Source organism: Pecten maximus, chromosome 16 (genome assembly GCF_902652985.1).
Source record: "Pecten maximus chromosome 16, xPecMax1.1, whole genome shotgun sequence".
NCBI lineage: Eukaryota > Metazoa > Mollusca > Bivalvia > Pectinida > Pectinidae > Pecten > Pecten maximus.
This window is the reverse complement of record NC_047030.1, coordinates 22,557,891-22,572,132: the sequence shown is the minus strand read 5'-3', so window position 1 is coordinate 22,572,132 and position 14,242 is coordinate 22,557,891. Positions and strand designations below refer to the sequence as shown.

The window sequence follows — 14,242 nt, the reverse complement described above, 5'->3', positions numbered from 1 at the left end:
TATTTCACACGTGTGGCTAATATTTTGATATTTTTCACTCGTGCTGCGCACTCGTGAAAAATATCAAAATATTAGCCCCACTCGTGAAATATATTTGGTATTACTGAAGACACTGTTAGATATCCTCTATTTCTACTACCAATATACCATATATACTACCTACTTTTTACTGACGTGGTGACAGTAAACTAAACATTGTTAATACTAGACTAAGACATGAGTACAGTCCTCTCTAACAAGATCGTTACCGTGCAGACTTCAATCCAATTGCATATCTTGCGGCTTTGTGAAAATGCTTATTGCTTCTTATTCGAATATCAGTCTGATTCAAATGCTTGCACCGTAGTTTTGATCATCTCAATATTTCAAATATGCATCAAATATTGAAAAAAAATACTTTTTGAAAATGAAAATCTGGCTTTAGATACTAATTGTGATGTGTTCAAACAAGCGCAAACTTTTATTAGATTCAGCGGAAATTTTTTGATATGTTTCAATTATGAACTTGACTTGAAGATCTTTTTTGTATGTGTTTGCGTTACTTTAAAATCGCTCCATACCAGTATATATTGAACTGACATTCTTTATCATCATCTGTGGTTTGAATTATTCCTGTTAGGAGATGGCCAACTTAATTTGTAATGACTCTTGCCAAATGTTATTTTCCAATTTGGATCTATGAAATAGGATTTAAGCCAATAATTACATAGAGCTTGGCAGATATTCACTGTCGGTAGTATATATATATCAATCATTCTCTAGTACCGGATTATTAAAAAAAAAACGAAAAACCCAATACATCAAGAATGAATTATGTAACATTGATCTAAGCTTCAGTCGGGCCAAGAAACAAGATTGCACAGGCGTAGTAAATTATATTTACGAGAATCTCAAGTTCTGTTAGGAATTTTCATTTGCTATACTTCAGTTATATTGACATGAATTTTTTTTATATGAACATAAAAGTTGAATTTCATTAGAAATGATGTAATTGTTTAAGAGCACACGGGCACTCTCAAGACAATAACATTTAGAGTGTAGCCGGAACGATTTACTATATTAAGCTTACACAATGTAATTTAGTATGAAACAAGCAATGCTGTAAGTACAACTTTCATAGCAACTTTAGTTTAAGAGTTTTTGCGATTCTTCTTGAAAACACACCTTAAGCCTAAAGGTGTTGACCTCGTTTCGGTAAACCCTATCGACCTGTGACGTCACAGGTTAACGGGATCAGAGCCGCCATATAGGAAATATATATAAACAAACGTGAACACGTGCCTGCAATTATTGCGAATTAGACAACAATCATGTAAGCGCTGAAAAAAACCTTTTAAGTTATACTTGTGAACAAGTTAATAACAAGTGCTACCGAAACCAGAGACATATAATTTTCAATTATAACGGACCATATATAACATGTACATCTTACTTATTTTCTATAACAGGCCGTATATAACATGTACATCTTACTGATTTTCTATTATAACAGGCCGTATATAACATGTACATCTTACTGATTTTCTATAACAGGCCGTATATAACATGTACATCTTACTGATCTATTATAACGGACCGTATATAACATGTACATCTTACTGATTTTCTATTATAACAGGCCGTATATAACATGTACATCTTACTTATTTTCTATAACAGGCCGTATATAACATGTACATCTTACTGATTTTCTATTATAACAGGCCGTATATAACATGTACATCTTACTGATTTTCTATCATAACAGGCCGTATATAACATGTACATCTTACTGATCTATTATAACGGACCGTATATAACATGTACATCTTACTGATTTTCTATTATAACAGGCCGTATATAACATGTACATCTTACTTATTTTCTATAACAGACCGTATATAACATGTACATCTTACTGATTTTCTATTATAACAGGCCGTATATAACATGTACATCTTACTGATTTTCTATCATAACAGGCCGTATGTAACATGTACATCTTACTGATTTTCTATTATAACGGACCGTGTGTTACATGTACATCTTACTGATTTTCTTTTATAACAGGCCGTATATAACATGTACATCTTACTGATTTTCTATCATAACAGGCCGTATATAACATGTACATCTTACTGATTTTCTATCATAACAGGCCGTATATAACATGTACATCTTACTGATTTTCTATTATAACAGGCCGTATATAACATGTACATCTTACTGATTTTCTATCATAACAGGCCGTATATAACATGTACATCTTACTGATTTTCTATCATAACAGGCCGTATATAACATGTACATCTTACTGATTTTCTATCATAACAGGCCGTATATAACATGTACATTTTACTGATTTTCTATTATAGCAGGTCGTATATAACATGTACATCTTACTGATTTTCTATAACAGGCCGTATATAACATGAACATCTTATTGATTTTCTATTATAACAGGTCGTATATAACATGTACATCTTACTGATTTTCTATAACAGGCCGTATATAACATGTACATCTTACTGATTTTCTATTATAACAGACCATATATAACATGTACATCTTACTGATTTTCTATTATAACAGGCCGTATATAACATGTACATCTTACTGATTTTCTATAACAGGCCGTATATAACATGTACATCTTACTGATTTTCTATTATAACAGGCCGTATATAACATGTACATCTAACTTATTTTCTATCATAACAGGCCGTATATAACATGTAAATCTTACTGATTTTCTATCATAACAGGCCGTATATAACATGTACATCTTACTGATTTTCTATAACAGGCCGTATATAACATGTACATCTTACTGATTTTCTATAACAGGCCGTATATAACATGTACATCTTACTGATTTTCTATAACAGGCCGTATATAACATGTACATCCTACTGATTTTCTATCATAACAGGCCGTATATAACATGTACATCTTACTGATTTTCTATAACAGGCCGTATATAACATGTACATCTTACTGATTTTCTATTACAGGCCGTATATAACATGTACATCTTACTGATTTTCTATTATAACAGGCCGTATATAACATGTACATCTTACTGATTTTCTATTATAACAGGCCGTATATAATATGTCATATACATCATATAACCTTTATTATGACGGCATGGTTTGTTGTACCAATATTAATTTCGGTTACATAGCTTCTAGTGATAGAAGTTTAAAATGCAATTCATGCATGATGTAAATAAATGTTTAAGAATCTAAATTCTTACTAGCTAAAACAGCAATGGATAAATTGCAAATCCACTTGAAGAGTTGAAACTTATCCATGAAGGGATGATAACTCCCAGACAAGATTCATAGAGTAAACATAATTGGTATATGAATGAGCCAACTTTGGATAATTATTTTATAGGCAAACTTTTGTGATACGAATTTTTATTATCTGTAGAACAAACGGAACTCACTGAATTCAAATATAAATAATGTGTCTAATTTTAACAAAATATGAATTCCCTATAGTATAAACGCAATTCTTTACAATACTCAAGCTAAATTTACGTACAACCCTATAACACTTTTGATAGGTATGGAAACCAAACGCGTCAACTCACAAGCAATTATCGGTGGGTGGCGAAAAAAACGCCATAAATCAGAGACACCTGTGGTGCTGTGACAGGTGTGACGAGCTTGTGAACCATAATTTCACACGTGGTAACTGTTTAGCGGTATACTTACCAACTCGAAGTTGAGTATACATAATTATCCGAACATGTTTGTATAGATATGACTTGCGACACACAGATAGAAAGTGAAATCAAAAGGATCTCAATCACTTCACGATAATTTATTTAACAAAACACATACACTTTAATCATTGCGAGTTTAATAAGTTTTTAGTATTTATTATAATTAGTCACATTAATGGACTAAGCTGTACGGCTTTTTATTTTGGTTATACACTATAAAACAATCGGAGCTAGAGTTATTGTTTTAACAATAACCTATGAGGTATGTACCTGTATGTAAACTATCAATATAATTATTGTGAAGCACTTTTACATAATTTCACTGACAATTATCGTATATACATCTTTCTCAAGCATTTAAACGTCGGTAAGCCATGATATCATGGCATGTGAAAAAAATCTATATCTGTAGAAGTACGTTGTAGGTTCCAGCACTGGTTTTCATTTTGGAGAGATTTAGTCTATTAAGATCATGATGAATCTATATAATATATTACTTTTTTTTTCTTTTTGAATGAAGTGTCTTTCATGACTAAAAGCGGGCTTTGATGCGGTCAGCGACATTCTTCTTTGGTGGTTATATAGAAAAATCATGATTGAATATTGTCTTCGTTCCGGGTACACTTCAATTAAACAATATATTTCTGATGAAGATGATATGAAATCGTTTGTTTCTTGAGGAACTTAAACACAATATCGTTTTTTTTAATCATTAGTGAGCAGTGTCCTAGATACAAACATGAGTGACAAACCTGCTTTTGTTGACCCTGTTATTCCGAAGTTCTGGGGCCAGCCGGTTTTACGTCACCTTACGAAACTTCAGGAAATGGCCAATGTGACAGGACTTCCTAGTGATGTCCAGGCACAGATACAGTCGTGTATAGACTGCGTCAATGTAAGTACATATTTATTCCATATTTACCAGTAGATTATCAGAAGTTGTCAACTCGATAAAATTTTATATTAACTAACCCTATAATGAATACCAGTGATGAATTAACACTCGGTTTTGTCCAATCTGATTGGGTCTTTTTATTTACAAAATTGAGATTCGTCGATTTTTCGGTTCCCACTCCAAATGGAACGAATTCAGAACAGTGGTTATTGTGATGCATCTTTGTTTCGATTAATCAAATATTCAATTCACATGAGTTTTGTAAAAAAAAAAAAAAAGAAAGAAAAAAAAAAGCCTTACGAGTAAGATTAGCAAGAGAAAGCGCTGATATTGCATTGGGCAGTATGTTCTGACCAATATTCTGTCTATGATTATCAATGTCGTTTTTTCAAAAAAAACATAAAAATACTCACCTGCGTAAATTACTGAAGACTCGTTTAAAACCTAATAATATTGACATCCAAGTATCCTATACAAGGTGTAGAAGGATTTCTTTTTACTTGTAGGCTCGGGAAGAATATTGTGACAACATTACGTTACCCTCAAGTACGGCTATAAATAAACTGATTTCCAAAACTGAGGAACATCCGTGGCTACACGTGTACGAAAACAGAGATATACAGTGGAAGGTTGGGCCTGGAATGTTAACGGGACAACTCGAGGGTAAGATAGCCATGAACGGGAATTACACTGTAATTATTGGAAGGGGTAATGGATCTTAACGGACAACTCGAGGGTAAGATAACCATGTACGGAAATTAATTATTGGAAGGGGTAATGGATTTTAACGGACAACTCGAGGGAAAGATACAATATTATAGAATGGGGACATTTATAATGAAGTTGAGACTGGATTGTTTACGAGAAAGATTGCAAGAAAGATATTGAAGGCTATAAAATAAAAACATGAACAATTATAGATAAATGTTTCAATAACGTTTTTTTTTTTTGTCTCGTTAATTAAAGGCTCATTCTTGAAAACGCTTGTCAGCATGTCTAATGCTAGGAGAATTTTGGAGGTTGGTCTTTTCACTGGAAATAGCGCCCTTGCTATGGCGGAAGCACTTCCTGCCGACGGAAAAGTGGTCGGATTGGAGATTTCTGAATATATCGGCGACTTCGCACGGCAGCTCATAGATCAGTCACCTCACGGAAAGAAGGTTGAAATCAGGATAGGTAAGAAAGTAGCAAAACATCATATGCGGTACATGTATATTAAATCTTCGACGGGTCCCTTTTGATATTAAATCAATAAATCCAGGCGCAGAAAGTTTCATTTATAACAAACATCTGAAGAGAAAAACATAAATTTTGTGTCAAGATTTACTAATGAAAATGAACCGAATTTATGACTCTTTTAATAAATGATTACATGTGTTTTCCAACCACTGAATAAATCATCATTATATCCGTGTCATAAAGTCAACATTGCTTAAAAAATTAAAACTGTTAGTTTGCACGGAAACTCTTGAATAAGTACGAGGATTCTTAAACCAGATGTTCCAGAAGGTTAAACGTCTTCTGCTTCATCCACGACACCCGCCCTGTAAACATAATCCAAAGCCGGGCAGAGGCACTTCCTTAACATGATGACATTTGCGTATCTACTCCAGGACATGATACGATATAAATGCTTATGTTACATATAATAATAAACTCAAAATATAACACGAAAGCCGTTATGTGATAACAATTGCGAAACGATTTATACGTACCCAAACTTCTCATATTAGCCCTGACGGAGAAGTACTGTGGAAAGACACCGGAAAAAACCGAAGTGGTTGGGCATGTTATCTTATACTTTTCTACCTCCTATTGGGGCTGAGATACAAGGCCGGTGGTACTTATATGTCCTCGACCATCGAGAATACATAAAATCAACATATAGATATGAAGTTGTCGAGTGTGGACATAAAGGATATTGTAGTATTTGTCTAGGATTAAATGTCAATGTAAAAAAGTTATTTTGGTTGTAGGACCGGCTAAGGAAAATATGGAACAACTTGCCAAAGAAGGTGAACAATATGACGTGATATTTATTGATGCTAATAAGGAAGGCTACATCGACTACTACAAGGTAGATATATAAAAAAAAACAGTAGACAGGGAAAATATCATAGGTATCTAAAACAAGAAAACAAGGAATATGTCATACTTACATAAGACCAGAAAACAAGGGCTGTCATATGTATATAAAACCAGGAGACAGGGAATATATCATGGGTATCTAAAACAAGAAAACAAGGAATATGTCATACATTTATAAAACCAGAAAACAAGGAATATGTCATACTTACATAAAACCAGAAAACAAGGACTGTTTTATGTATATAAAACCAATAGAAAGGGAATATATCAAAAGATAAGTATCTAAAAGAAGAAAACAAGGAATATGTCATACGTACATCAAACAAGAAAACAAGGAATATGTCATACGTACATAAAGCCAGAAAAGAAGGAATATGTCTTACAATAATGTACATACATAAAACCAGAAAACAAGGACTGTCATTTGTATCTAAAACCAGTAGACAAGGAATATATCATAAGTATCTAAAACAAGACAACAAGGAATATGTAATACATATTTAAAACCCAAAAAGAAGGAATGTTATATGTATCTAAAACCAGTAGACAAGGAATCTGCAGTAGAAAATAACAAAATTGAATTTTCGAGAGAAAAAGATATATCGTAATTATTCAAAGTCAGACATTTCCAATGTAAAACCTCAAATAGACAATTCCAACACGTTAACATTCTTATTCTAATTAAAACTCTATTTGTTGATATCTGTCAAGTGGGTCAATAATGGTATCTGACAAGTTTTCCTTTAATGCCGATATCTACAATGGTTTTCAGTGCCGTTATATGCTAACTTGTCTTTATTAATATCTGCTAATTTATTTTTTGTCGATATATGTTCAGCCCCTCATCATTACACGTGGACTTGGATTTGAGACCTTGTCTCAATATATTGACACTATTTTAAGAACTCAATTACGCAATCATTATAGCCGTATCACCTTCCGCAACATTGTTACAGATAATCATGGACAACAATATGTTGGCCCCTCGTGGTACTATTCTGATAGACAACGCTTTACATGGAGGCATGGCCTACCTATCAGAAGATCTTGCCCTCCTGCCAGGGGATGGAGAAGGGCAAACATGGTCATCACAAACTTCAACAAGTTTGTGTACAATGATGACAGAGTTAGTCAGGTAAATGTGGTGCCTCTTACCAACAAAATCAGACATATCAATAACAATACTGGAATACATTCATTAAGTATTCTTTCAGATAATTATTATTAAGTTATTAATTGCATTTTGCACCATCTTTGTTCCAAAATGTTAAAAGGCCAAAAACCAATACTTTACAGTTCCCGCTAGGCGCTACATCCATAAACAAATGCTATGAGACCATAATTCAGTAAGATTTTTATTCCCGCGAAACCTAACTTTTGAAGATAATTGCTAAGCGTCTTGTAGTTCACTGCTTCCGATAGATACTACTTTTTACAGGCGCGAATAATCCAGTCGTTTTATAGGTAATTTTCCCCACTAGACAGTACTGTTGTAAACAAAATAAATAGCCAGCTTCTTATTAAGATTATTCCGATAGTCACTGATTTCGTTATTGTAAGAGCCGTGGAGTTCAGTTGAATATTTCTCTTAGGCACTGCTTTCGAAGAATCCTTTTCTTCAGTAAGTCGGTATTTTCGCTTGATACTCTCCGCCTAGTTGATGCTTTGATTAGTTCACCCCCTACCGCATTCGTTTGTCTGCTCCAACATGAAGATAATGAATCATTTCCAATGTTATTAATTTTCTTATGTGATACAAATGCATGTCTTGATGTTGGATAGGTGATGATTCCAATCCGGGACGGTGTCATGGCGATAAGACGGAATGAAGATTTCGAAGGAAACATATAGGGCATACGATGTATAGAACTGTTTCAACGGTGATTTATTTACTGACAATTTAATTGGCCATCTGTAATTACGTCACTCACCGAAATTAGTGGGTCTTACATCACTCAACGTTGTTTATTGACCTTACGTCACTCAGCGTAAACACTGGGTCACTAAGCGCCATTGTTTCTTCTTACGCCACTCAGCGTAATAAGTGGGTCTTATTTCACTGAGTTTAATAAGTGCGCCTAACGTTACTCAGTGTAGGTAAAAATCACGTATCGTTAATAGCAGGTCTTACGTTTGTCCGGCGTAATAAGTATGTTATCAGTCATTCAGCAATATAAGTGAATCGTACAGTCACCACTGAGCTTAATTACTTAATCGTACGCCACTCATCGAAATAAGAAATCATACGTCACTCAGCGTAATTAGTGGGTCGTACGGCACTCAGCGTAATTAGTGGGTCGTGCGTCATTCGGTGTAATTAGTGGGTCGTGCGTCACTCAGCGTAATTAGTGGGTCGTGCGTCACTCAGCGTAATTAGTGGGTCGTGCGCCACTCAGCGTAATTAGTGGGTCGTGCATCATTCAGCGTAATTAGTAGGTCGTGCGTCACTCAGCGTAATTAGTGAGTCGTACGTCACTCAGCGTAATTAGTGGGTCGTGCGTCATTCGGCGTAATTAGTGGGTCGTGCGTCACTCAGCTTACTTAGTGGGTCGTACGTCACTCAGCGTAATTAGTGGGTCGTACGTCATTCGGCGTAATTAGTGGGTTGTACGTCACTCAGCGTAATTAGTGGGTCTTGGGTCATTCGGCGTAATTAGTGGGTCGTGCGTCACTCAGCGTAATTAGTGGGTCGTGCGTCACTCAGCGTAATTAGTGGGTCGTGCGCCACTCAGCGTAATTAGTGGGTCGTGCATCATTCAGCGTAATTAGTAGGTCGTGCGTCACTCAGCGTAATTAGTGAGTCGTACGTCACTCAGCGTAATTGGTGGGTCGTGCGTCATTCGGCGTAATTAGTGGGTCGTGCGTCACTCAGCTTACTTAGTGGGTCGTACGTCACTCAGCGTAATTAGTGGGTCGTACGTCATTCGGCGTAATTAGTGAGTCGTACTTCATTCGGAGTAATTAGTGGGTCGTGCGTCATTCGGCGTAATTAGTTGGTCGTGCGTCACTCAGCGTAATTAGTGAGTCGTGCATCATTCGGCGTAATTAGTGGGTCGTGTGTCACTCAGCGTACTTAGTGGGTCGTTCGTCACTCAGCGTAATTAGTGGGTCGTACGTCACTCAGCGTAATTAGTGGGTCGTACGTCATTCGGCGTAATTAGTGGGTTGTACGTCACTGGGCGTAATTAGTGGGTCGTGCGTCATTCGGCGTAATTAGTGGGTCGTACGTCACTCAGCGTAATTAGTGGGTCGTACGTCACTCAGCGTAATTAGTGAGTCGTACTTCATTCGGCGTTATTAGTGAGTCGTGCGTCACTCAGCGTAATTAGTGAGTCGTGCATCATTCGGCGTAATTAGTGGATTGTGTGTCACTCAGCGTACTTAGTGGGTCGTACGTCACTCAGCGTAATTAGTGGGTCGTACGTCACTCAGCATAATTAGTGGGTCGTGCGTCATTCGGCGTAATTAGTCGGTCGTACGTCAATCAGCGTAATTAGTGGGTCGTGCGTCATTCGGCGTACTTAGTGGGTCGTACGTCACTCAGCGTAATTAGTGAGTCGTACTTCATTCGGCGTAATTAGTGGGTTATACGTCACTTAGCGTAATTAGTAGGTCGTGCGTCATTCAGCGTAATTAGTGGGTCGTACGTCACTCAGCGTAATTAGCGGGTCGTGCGTCATTCGGCGTAATTAGTGGGTCGTGCGTCACTCAGCGTAATTAGTGGGTCGTGCGCCACTCAGCGTTATTAGTGGGTCGTGCATCATTCAGCGTAATTAGTGGTCGTGCATCATTCAGCGTAATTAGTGGGTCGTGCGTCACTCAGCGTAATTAGTGAGTCGTACGTCACTCAGCGTAATTTGTGGGTCGTGCGTCATTCGGCGTAATTAGTGGGTCGTGCATCACTCAGCTTACTTAGTGGGTCGTACGTCACTCAGCGTAATTAGTGGGTCGTACGTCATTCGGCGTAATTAGTGAGTCGTACTTCATTCGGAGTAATTAGTGGGTCGTGCGTCATTCGGCGTAATTAGTTGGTCGTGCGTCACTCAGCGTAATTAGTGAGTCGTGCATCATTCGGCGTAATTAGTGGGTTGTGTGTCATTCAGCGTACTTAGTGGGTCGTACGTCACTCAGCGTAATTAGTGGGTCGTGCGTCATTCGGCGTAATTAGTGAGTCGTACTTCATTCGGCGTAATTAGTGAGTCGTGCGTCATTCGGCGTAATTAGTGGGTCGTACGTCACTCAGCGTAATTAGTGGGTCGTACGTCACTCAGCGTAATTAGTGGGTCGTGCGTCACTCAGCGTAATTAGTGAGTCGTACGTCATTCGGCGTAATTAGGGGGAGTCGTACTTCATTCGGGTAAATTAGTGGGTCGTGCGTCATTCGGCGTAATTAGTGGTCGTGCGTCACTCAGCGTAATTAGTGAGTCGTGCTCAGTCGGCGTAATTAGTGGTCGTGGTCATTCGCGTACTTAGTGGGTCGTGGTCACTCAGCGTAATTAGTGGGTCGTGCGTCACTCAGCGTAATTAGTGAGTCGTGCTCATTCGGCGTAATTAGTGGTCGTACGTCATCAGCGTAATTAGTGGGTCGTGCGTAAATCGGCGAATTAGTGGGTCGTACGTCACTCAGCGTAATTAGTGAGTCGTACGTTCATTCGGCGTAATTAGTGAGTCGTTCGTCATTCGGCGTAATAGTGAGTCGTGCGTCATTGGCTCGTGCGTAATTAGTGGGTCGTACGTCACTCAGCGTAATTAGTGGGTCGTGCGTCATTCGGCGTAATTAGTGGAGTGACGTCATCAGTAATTAGTGGGTCGTGGTATTCGGCCGTAATTAGTGGGTCGTAGTCATATCAGCGTAATAGGTGAGGCGTCACTAGCGTAATTAGGAGTGACGCATCTCGGCGTAATTGTGGGTCGTACGTCATTGGCTAATAGTGGGTCGTGCGTCATTCGGCGTAATAAGTGGGTCGTACGTCACTCAGGGTAATTATAGGTCGAAATAGCGGCGTAATTAGGAGTCGGCATTCCGGAATAGGGGTGGTGGATGGCGTAATTAGTGGGGGTCGTCGTCACTCAGCTAATTAGTGGGGTCTGCTCATTCAGGCGTAAATAGGTGGTCGGGACGTCAATCAGCGTAATTAGTGGGTCGTGCGTCATTCGGCGTAATTAGTGGGTCGTACGTCACTCAGCGTAATTAGTGAGTCGTACTTCATTCGGCGTAATTAGTGGGTTATACGTCACTTAGCGTAATTAGTAGGTCGTGCGTCATTCGGCGTAATAAGTGGGTCGTACGTCACTCAGCGTAATTAGCAGGTCGTGCGTCATTCGGCGTAATTAGTGGTTCATGCGTCACTCAGCGTAATTAGTGGGTCGTGCGCCACTCAGCGTTATTAGTGGGTCGTGCATCATTCAGCGTAATTAGTGGGTCGTGCATCATTCAGCGTAATTAGTGGGTCGTGCGTCACTGAGCGTAATTAGTGAGTCGTACGTCACTCAGCGTAATTGGTGGGTCGTGCGTCATTCGGCGTAATTAGTGGGTCGTGCGTCACTCAGCTTACTTAGTGGGTCGTACGTCACTCAGCGTAATTATTGGGTCGTACGTCATTCGGCGTAATTAGTGAGTCGTACTTCATTCGGAGTAATTAGTGGGTCGTGCGTCATTCGGCGTAATTAGTTGGTCGTGCGTCACTCAGCGTAATTAGTGAGTCGTGCATCATTCGGCGTAATTAGTGGGTCGTGTGTCACTCAGCGTACTTAGTGGGTCGTACGTCACTCAGCGTAATTAGTGGGTCGTACGTCACTCAGCCTAATTAGTGGGTCGTACGTCATTCGGCGTAATTAGTGGGTTGTACGTCACTGGGCGTAATTAGTGGGTCGTGCGTCATTCGGCGTAATTAGTGGGTCGTACGTCACTCAGCGTAATTAGTGGGTCGTACGTCACTCAGCGTAATTAGTGAGTCGTACTTCATTCGGCGTTATTAGTGAGTCGTGCGTCAATCAGCGTAATTAGTGAGTCGTGCATCATTCGGCGTAATTAGTGGATTGTGTGTCACTCAGCGTACTTAGTGGGTCGTACGTCACTCAGCGTAATTAGTGGGTCGTACGTCACTCAGCATAATTAGTGGGTCGTGCGTCATTCGGCGTAATTAGTCGGTCGTACGTCAATCAGCGTAATTAGTGGGTCGTGCGTCATTCGGCGTAATTAGTGGGTCATACGTCACTCAGCGTAATTAGTGAGTCGTACGTCACTCAGCGTAATTGGTGGGTCGTGCGTCATTCGGCGTAATTAGTGGGTCGTGCATCACTCAGCTTACTTAGTGGGTCGTACGTCACTCAGCGTAATTAGTGGGTCGTACGTCATTCGGCGTAATTAGTGAGTCGTACTTCATTCGGAGTAATTAGTGGGTCGTGCGTCATTCGGCGTAATTAGTTGGTCGTGCGTCACTCAGCGTAATTAGTGAGTCGTGCATCATTCGGCGTAATTAGTGGATTGTGTGTCACTCAGCGTACTTAGTGGGTCGTACGTCACTCAGCGTAATTAGTGGGTCGTGCGTCATTCGGCGTAATTAGTGAGTCGTACTTCATTCGGCGTAATTAGTGAGTCGTGCGTCATTCGGCGTAATTAGTGGGTCGTGCGTCACTCAGCGTACTTAGTGGGTCGTACGTCACTCAGCGTAATTAGTGGGTCGTACGTCATTCGGCGTAATTAGTGAGTCGTGCGTCATTCGGCGTAATTAGTGGGTCGTACGTCACTCAGCGTAATTAGTGGGTCGTGTGTCATTCGGCGTAATTAGTGGGTCGTGCGTCACTCAGCATAATTAGTGGGTCGTGTGTCATTCGGCGTAATTAGTGGGTCGTACGTCACTCAGCGTAATTAGTGAGTCGTGCGTCACTCAGCGTAATTAGTGAGTCGTGCATCATTCGGCGTAATTAGTGAGTCGTACTTGATTCGGCGTAATTAGTGGGTCGTGCGTCATTCGGCGTAATTAGTGGGTCGTACGTCACTCAGCGTAATTAGTTAGTCGTACTTTAGTCGGCGTAATTAGTGAGTCGTGCGTCATTCCGCGTAATTAGTGGGTCGTACGTCACTCAGCGTAATTAGTGGGTCGTGTGTCATTCGGCGTAATTAGTGGGTCGTGCGTCATTCCGCGTAATTAGTGGGTTGTACGTCACTCAGCGTAATTAGTGGGTCGTGCGTCATTGGGCGTAATTAGTGGGTCGTACGTCACTCAGCGTAATTAGTGGGTCGTACGTCACTCAGCGTTATTAGTGAGTCGTTCTTCATTCGGCGTAATTAGTGAGTCGTCCGTCATTCGGCGTAATTAGTGGGTCGTGTGTCATTTGGCGTAATTAGTGGGTCGTACGTCACTCAGCGTAATTAGTGGGTCGTGCGTCACTCAGCATAATTAGTGGGTCGTGTGTCATTCGGCGTAATTAGTGGGTCGTACGTCACTCAGCGTAATTAGTGAGTCGTGCGTCACTCAGCGTAATTAGTGAGTCGTGCATCATTCGGCGTAATTAGTGGGTCGTGCGTCATTCGGCGTAAT

The 14,242-nt window shown here is 39.6% G+C and overlaps 1 protein-coding gene across 1 annotated transcript; it reads left to right on the top strand.

Annotated features, from left to right (window-relative positions):
- The first annotated feature begins 4,211 nt into the window (after positions 1-4,211).
- LOC117314823 (caffeoyl-CoA O-methyltransferase 1-like) lies at positions 4,212-11,028 on the top strand. The gene is made up of 6 exons (XM_033868931.1): positions 4,212-4,610; positions 5,117-5,273; positions 5,577-5,786; positions 6,587-6,687; positions 7,655-7,833; positions 8,481-11,028. Exons 1-6 carry the CDS (start codon positions 4,455-4,457, stop codon positions 8,482-8,484), a joined length of 807 nt encoding a protein of 268 aa, XP_033724822.1. The 5' UTR covers positions 4,212-4,454; the 3' UTR covers positions 8,485-11,028.
- Positions 11,029-14,242: the final 3,214 nt, after the last annotated feature.

Coding starts and splice junctions, on each gene's coding strand:
- LOC117314823 (XM_033868931.1), top strand. CDS start 4,455: ATGAGTGACAAACCTGCTTTTGTTGACCCTGTTATTCCGAAGTTCTGG. Junction 4,611..5,116: donor CGTGTATAGACTGCGTCAAT/GTAAGTACATAT, acceptor TTTTACTTGTAG/GCTCGGGAAGAATATTGTGA. Junction 6,688..7,654: donor GCTACATCGACTACTACAAG/GTAGATATATAA, acceptor ACATTGTTACAG/ATAATCATGGACAACAATAT.